Consider the following 6923-nt stretch of genomic DNA (forward strand, 5'->3'; position numbering starts at 1 on the left):
CTTTTTCTACTAGTGCAACTTCCATTAGTTTGCAGCAATAGAATAATAATCCAAAATGTTTTAATCACAATAGTTCCTTCTCAAGAAATCAAAATGTTTTATCTTTCAATTACTTATTTTCTCATCTTTTTGCTACATTGATTTCTATCCCAGGAAAAGGAGTAATTCTGTTATGTGATATGCTCAGCCAACCCAGAAAGCCAGCCGAGTTGCAACATAGCAGTTGTTATACCAAAAGCAAGCCACTACCAGCAGCTCGCATGTATTGATCGTTTGTTAACAAGAAATGGAGTAGCCTCATTGTTCCTTGTATTTATTGTAATGGCCACAAATCGAAGTATGGAACTACTTAAATAGCTTGGCATACATCGATCTCATTCAGCTATCATGCAATCCATCGAACACAATCAGAACCAAACATGTGAACAAAAACAACCAATTAATCAACAGTCTTCCAAGCATCATGAAATATGGTCGATATAACAAAGCAGGTACTATATTACATAAGTCACATAATTCAGGTTGCAGAAACATAAATTGATCATAGGCCTTTAAAAGGTATAGTAGCTGTGGCCTGACACTGAGTTCAGGGAATCGCAGAAGTGCAACACAACTAGAGCGACATCTGAACCTACTGAAATTGCATATCGACAGCAGTTCATCTTTCATATGAATGGAACGGTGGCAGGCACAAGATCGAAAATGACAAAACATCGCAACCCCATGCTGCCAAGATTAATTCAGGGACATGGAAGTTGGAATAACCAGGAACAATAGACCATCTGATCTACTTCCTCTGCTCGAAACTGAAGCATGTGTAATCATATAGAAGACACAATGAATACATCAAAGTGCAGATTAAAACATGAGAAGGTACGATCGAATAGCCAGCGGCATTGAAGTGCAGCAAAAAGTGCAGAAGAAATTGTTTTGGAAGATTAGACCGACATACAACTTGATCTCACTATGCAGATACTGGAAGAATGAGCTCTTAAATGAACCATACGCCTAGCCCCTCAAAGGAACTAAATAGTGAATAATACCTCACACTGTTTATTTGGTTGTTTTACATTTTTCACCCACTTTGGCCAGATCGCATTTTTAGTAAAATATGTAGACAGGATATTGTTGCAGATGTTGGGTGTACCTGATATTAATATATTGGCCTTTATTGAAGAATTGTAGAAATTTTAATAGACATTCTTCATTTAATAATATAATTCCCGCTTTTTCATTTATAAATTACCAAATATTTCAATGTCTAGTTTTAAAAAATAAAACATATTTCAAAGTTTGCCTGTCTAAATTTCTTTTTTTTACTGACGCAAGCAGACTACACAAACAATAGTGCATTGTAGTAAAACATACTTACAGGAAGAAGACCTAAAACCACGTTCGATGTTAATTTGTGCGGGAGTTACTCCATGAGTACGAAGGATCTCCAAAATTTGAGAAATCCTTTCATCTTCCTTGCAACAATAGATTTCTACTTCCTTGAGATGCTTCGACACCGAGAAATATTCCATTGGGTTGTAGCTTTCACTTGATTTAATCTCAGAATCCTGTGGCAAAAAAAAAATACTGAAATGAAAAATCTGTACATGGTACCTTCAATTGTTTAGTTGATTAGTTGGTACACATACCAAGCCATCACAAAGATGAAGGGTTAGCCTCTCTATAATTGGCGAGTGCTGAAGAAACTAAACTTCTCCAGTGAAGTTAGCAGCCACACACTAGTCATTGAGCAACACAGTTTTTAGCTTGGCAAACATAGGGCACCATTTCAAGTCCTTTCTGAAAATCTTAATATTAAGTGAAGAGGGTTAAAAAAACAATTTAAGTTGTAACTTCAGAATGTACAATATCAGGAGTATAAACTAGCAATATGTATGGAAAATATACTGCCATCTTCACAAACCAATTACAGGAGATGTTTGCATTGATAGATGACGACTAAAAGAGTGGATTCGCGAAAAAAAATGCAATTTGATATTAGGAACGACACGACACACACGGAGTCTCGGGCGAGTGTTCCTGGCGGCGGCGTGGCGAACTAGTTACTAGCGCCGCCGCTGCTGAGAAAGTCCGTGCAGAGGAGTGTTTAGGCAGAGGACGGGGGAGGAGAAACGCAGTGAGTGTCAGACCATGACGACTATGGTGGACGGTGATCATGGCGCCGCATCCGACACGACGAGCACGGAGTCTGTGAGCGAGCGACCCCGTCGGCGGCGTGGCGAACTAGTTGCTAGCCTACTCGCCGTAGAGAAAGTCCGCACAGAGATAGAGGACAGAGGAGGAAAAATGCAGTGCTCGCGCCATGGCAGCGTTAGTGTAGTAGGACGATAGAGAGAAGGGCGAGATGACCGGCGTCGGAAACGATTCCAGTGTAGTAGGACGCGGGCAAGGAGGTCAAGAGGAACAACACCGATGTTGAGAGGGACGAATAGGAGGGCTATGAGGCAGAGGACAGAGGAGAAGAAATACAATGTGCTGACCATGGCAGCGTCAGTGCAGTAGGATCATGGAGAGAAGGCCGAGACGAACGACGGCTACGATGATGCCACTACAGCAAGACGCGAGAGAGAAGATCGAGAGAAACCCCGCCGGCCTAGAGGAATGATTAAACAGTGTCTTATCACACCACACATATGCATATGTACAATCATGAGGAATGTGTAAATCCTCTCGTTTACGATCGTCAAAACAGAAAACGTGCAACACAAATGTCATGTGAAACTACGAGATTAGGCTACTGGTCAAAGGAAATTTTGAACGGTCCATCGTGCGCGATGAGTTTGAAAAAAATAGTTCAAAATAACTCCAAACGTGACCACCAAATTAAGCATTTATGGTCGGCGAAACTAGGAACCGATCATAAAAATAAAAACGTAACATCGATGTGCATCTTTTTCATTAGAGCTTATCTTGAATTGAAGCACTGTTGTAGATTAAAAGGGACAAGGAAGAAAGGAGATTAGGGAGGAGCTTAGTGGAGGTAGAAGAAGATAACACGTACACGCTGCATATGTGCTCATATCGCTCCAGCCTCTTCTCCTGCAAGGAGCCCACCCTTGTGCGCTCGACGTGGCTCAGCTCGGCCTGACTCGTTGGAAACTGAAGATCTAAGCGTTTCTAGCGAGACAGGTCCAGAGATGATTTAAACATTGTGCGATGCTGGCAGAACATTGTATGCGGGCAATCAAACATGCCATATTCTTCCCGTGCGGGGCTGGTTGGGCCTAATGCAAACAACAAAACACGTCTTGAAAGTTTTAGCCGCTGCATCCCGCCTCCCCCCGGCCGCCGCCAGCGTGATTTCAGTGAACATTTTCCGGCCGCCGCCAGCGTGATTTCAGTGAACATTTTCCGAGCCTTCGAAAACACTTTGTGATGCCTTAAATTTTACTCAAAGCACTTTTTTGTGTTTTTATAGGGCTGTTGTTGAAGATGCTCAAACACAACGCACGTGTGACTTTTTAACTATGATAGGCTGACAGTTTGCGGAAAACACCCGATACTCGACCGGCTCACGGCGAACACAAATGCACCAAATATAAGTAAGGCAGCACCTCATCGCCGGCGGTGATAGATATTCCTTATTCCAACCGGAGACGGTGATAGATATTCCTCATAGCCAGGTCCTTCACGCCGGGGACGGGACGATGATGATATCCCGTTGATTCTTCCGTGCACCGCTCGCTAGGTAGCGCTGATCGCCGGAGACGGCGAGGGATACTTGGCTACAATCATGGGTTGCAAAAAGGCGGCACGCGTTGGGCCGGGAACGGGGCGGGCGATGATGATATCTGCCTCGTTGATTCTTCCGTGCATCGCTCGCTCACCCGGACAGCTCCGGACCGCCCGATGGAGCGAGCGGCCCAGCGCACGCGACGCAGACGCATGCCCACCACCCCGGCGCAGCAGGCAGGCACATCGGGGCCGACCAGGCCAGCAGCGTCCGGGACCGCCCAAGTTGCGCGCCATGCCAGAGCATAACAGGAGGATCGAAGCAACGACAAAATCCCGGCCTCGGCTGTCGTCCCGGATCTTCTTGGGACAGTGTGGCGTCGTCGTCGACCGATCACGCCCGGTCCTGACGCGACGCCATAAAAATACAGGCCACCGCCCACTTGTTGCAGCAGCCAAGTTGAGCGAGCCCCACGTCTCGCAATCCATCGGTCAGTTGCTGTATTCTCGGACTGCCGACATACGGGCAGCGTCATGTCGGCCCCTTAAAGTGAAGTGGTAGGAGTACTAGCCCCTCGTCGATCGCTTTAATGCCGAGATACGACCGGTGGTACGTGCCGCAACCACTCCACCGGCTCAGTACACGTACGTACGAACAAGTACTGTATTATCGAGTTAGATATTTTAATTACGAGATGATGATAGAAAACCGGTGGAACTTGTGCACTTGCAGCTTCTAGCAGCATGCATGCATTGTTGGACGTTACATACACGAGCGAATCTCTGAACTACGCTTCACGGTGTCGGCATGCGGTCTGCACATGCACGCCGCCCTCGGCGCTCACCTTCCCGGCCTCCACGTGAGCCGCGACGGGATCAGCGCGACGCGCATGTCGTGCAACACGGAGGCGATCTCCGTCTGTGCGTACGTGCAACAATTAGTACACAAGCAAAAGGGTGAATTTGTCACGAAACGCACGGACCGCGATTTACCATTGCCATCGCTGCGTCGCCTTGTCGACCGGACCGGAAGGCCAGGAAGAACAGCGACGTGGCCAGGCCCAGTTGCGTTGCATGCACATCCACAAGAGTAGCCGTCACGGGGTCAGGTCGACGGACCCGGTGCAGCGTACGCACGCAGCCAGCGCTGAAGGCGGCTGGCGGCAGCCGCATGTGTTTCGGCGGCGACGGCGTGCAAGCTGCGACCAGGCTCAGCCCACCGCTGAACCGAACCGGTGCCGATCAAGTGGCTCGCCGCACCGCCAAAAAGGCGACCCGGACCCGACCCCCACCCCGCCCTACGAGTACAAAAGGGCCGCAAAGCCCAAGCACCATCGTATCACCCTAGCCCCCACCCCCACACTCCCCCAGCGCTCTCACTCTCCCCTCGCAGCAGAGCTTGCTCGCAAGAAGCAGAGCAAGTGGCCGGCGGCGACATGAAGCGGACCAGGGCGCAGAACCCCAAGGCCCAGGACCCGGAGCCGCAGGACCCCGCGGCCGCCGGGAGCAACCCCACCCCGAAGCCGCAGCGCCGCGCGAAGCAGCCCCGGCAGCCCAAGGCGGCGACGGCGGGTGGCAAGAAGACCGCCGCGGCTCGCGAGGCCGCTGCGGTGACCGCGACGGCAGCCGCTGCTGCCTCCGTCGCCGCAGCGTCCCCCGCAGCGGAGACGGCGCCGGTCGTCCCCGACGTCTGCGTCGGCGCGGGAGGAGGAGGGGATGTGGCGTGCGGCCTGCCGGCGGAGTGGGACGAGATGGACGGGTCGCCGTGGTGGACGTTCGGGGTGGAGGAGGAGAAGCTGCTGGGGTGGTTCCCGTTCGTGGAGGAGGACTTCCTGTCCGTCGGCAGCGGCGTCGGCCCCGCCGCCGCCGAGCCCTTCGACGACGACATCTGGCGGATCCACCAGATCTACGAGATCCCCAGCTACGCCGCCAAGTGAAGAAGCGACGGACGCAAAATGCGGGCGGCATTCCACCACTTGGAGAGAGAAACTACTACTAATCTATGAGGTTACCATCTCATAGATTTGTGCTACCAGCAGCAGTAGTGCTTTTGCGGTACAGGAACAGGGGAACGGACTAATCTATGAGGTTACCATCTACTACTAATCCCAGTTTAGGCGAGTGAGCGAAGCTAGTTTTAACGCCTTGTTATGCAAGCAAAGAACAAAGAAAAATTTCGACGGCGATGCAGTTTCACGTGCCCTCTTCTTGTGCCCTGCGTCTTGATTTTTCGGCTCATTCTCATGTGCGTTCTTCAAGCAATGCGGCTCGTCGCCAGAGTTGTTGCTGGGGTTAACTAGGGCTCCTGAGGGTGGCAAACTGTACTGTACAGTTGGTTTCATCGTTTCAATGGAGCGGGACGAAATTTGGGCGGGCTAGCGCGCCGGGTTTTCGCGCGCAAACGATGCTAGAACGGCGCGGAAAAGAAAGGAAGAGCAACTCCTGAATTTCTGGAGCCGGAGGTGGAGTACTGGAGTGCGTTCCCATGTCGGCAACTGTCACAGTCGCGTCGTTTCTGTAACTCTGTTTTCGTGAACCACGGTGCGTTCCCGTGTCAGCAAAATGTGGCTGAATCGCCTTGCTTTTCTCTGTTAACATGAACCAGAAGTTTTCTACTAAAAAATTGTATAAAGCCCTTTAATTTGTACAATGGATTCATGTCTTTCATCACATGTCAAAGAGCAAAACATTAGCCCGGACATAATGCAAAAGAAAATCCAATAAACCAAGCGACATCTCTTTCCTACAACAAGTGTCTATCTCACTACCAGTGATTTTTCTATCCTACGAACCAAAGATGATGAAAAACTTGGTGATGGAGAAAACATTTTTAGGGTAGGGGAGAGATGGTTTTTGGGCATCCGGCTCTTGCTGCTTTAACACATGATGTAAAAGTGGTGCCAAAAAATATAAAACTCAAGCATGATTCATTCCATACATCTAAATTTCAAACTCAAATACAAAACATTTACCATTAAACATCAAAACGACATTACAATAGATAATTAAACATTTTACTATGATACGTCATCAAACTACCACTCCTCATTTTTTGCAGTAGACCATCACGGGGAAGACGTCTTTGCGTGCGCACGGTACCCATCAAATTCGTCTTCGTGATCACCCCTCCGCCGGATCGTACGAAGGCCTAACATCTAAAGCTGAAGGCCCCAACCAAGCCACATACTTGGTTTGGGGTCGGCCCGCGAAGCCATCACCCTCCTGCTATGCTAACC

At 49.3% G+C, this 6923-nt stretch overlaps 1 protein-coding gene and 1 long non-coding RNA gene across 2 annotated transcripts; one reads left to right on the top strand and one right to left on the bottom strand.

Moving 5' to 3' along the window:
* Positions 1-468: 468 nt before the first annotated feature.
* Positions 469-3783, bottom strand: LOC123073787 (uncharacterized). The gene is made up of 3 exons (XR_006435741.1): positions 3570-3783; positions 1644-1802; positions 469-1562 (listed from the first exon to the last, which is right to left on the bottom strand). It is a non-coding gene; the product is annotated as an uncharacterized lncRNA (long non-coding RNA).
* Positions 3784-5017: 1234 nt separating this feature from the next.
* Positions 5018-5890, top strand: LOC123073788 (uncharacterized). Its single transcript, XM_044496823.1, has one exon. It carries the CDS (start codon positions 5124-5126, stop codon positions 5622-5624), a length of 501 nt encoding a protein of 166 aa, XP_044352758.1. The 5' UTR covers positions 5018-5123; the 3' UTR covers positions 5625-5890.
* Positions 5891-6923: the final 1033 nt, after the last annotated feature.

This window comes from Triticum aestivum, chromosome 3D (assembly GCF_018294505.1).
Source record: "Triticum aestivum cultivar Chinese Spring chromosome 3D, IWGSC CS RefSeq v2.1, whole genome shotgun sequence".
Lineage (NCBI taxonomy): Eukaryota > Viridiplantae > Streptophyta > Magnoliopsida > Poales > Poaceae > Triticum > Triticum aestivum.

Bases quoted from the DNA above. Each gene is read 5' to 3' on its own strand.
- LOC123073788 (XM_044496823.1), top strand. From the start codon at position 5,124: ATGAAGCGGACCAGGGCGCAGAACCCCAAGGCCCAGGACCCGGAGCCG.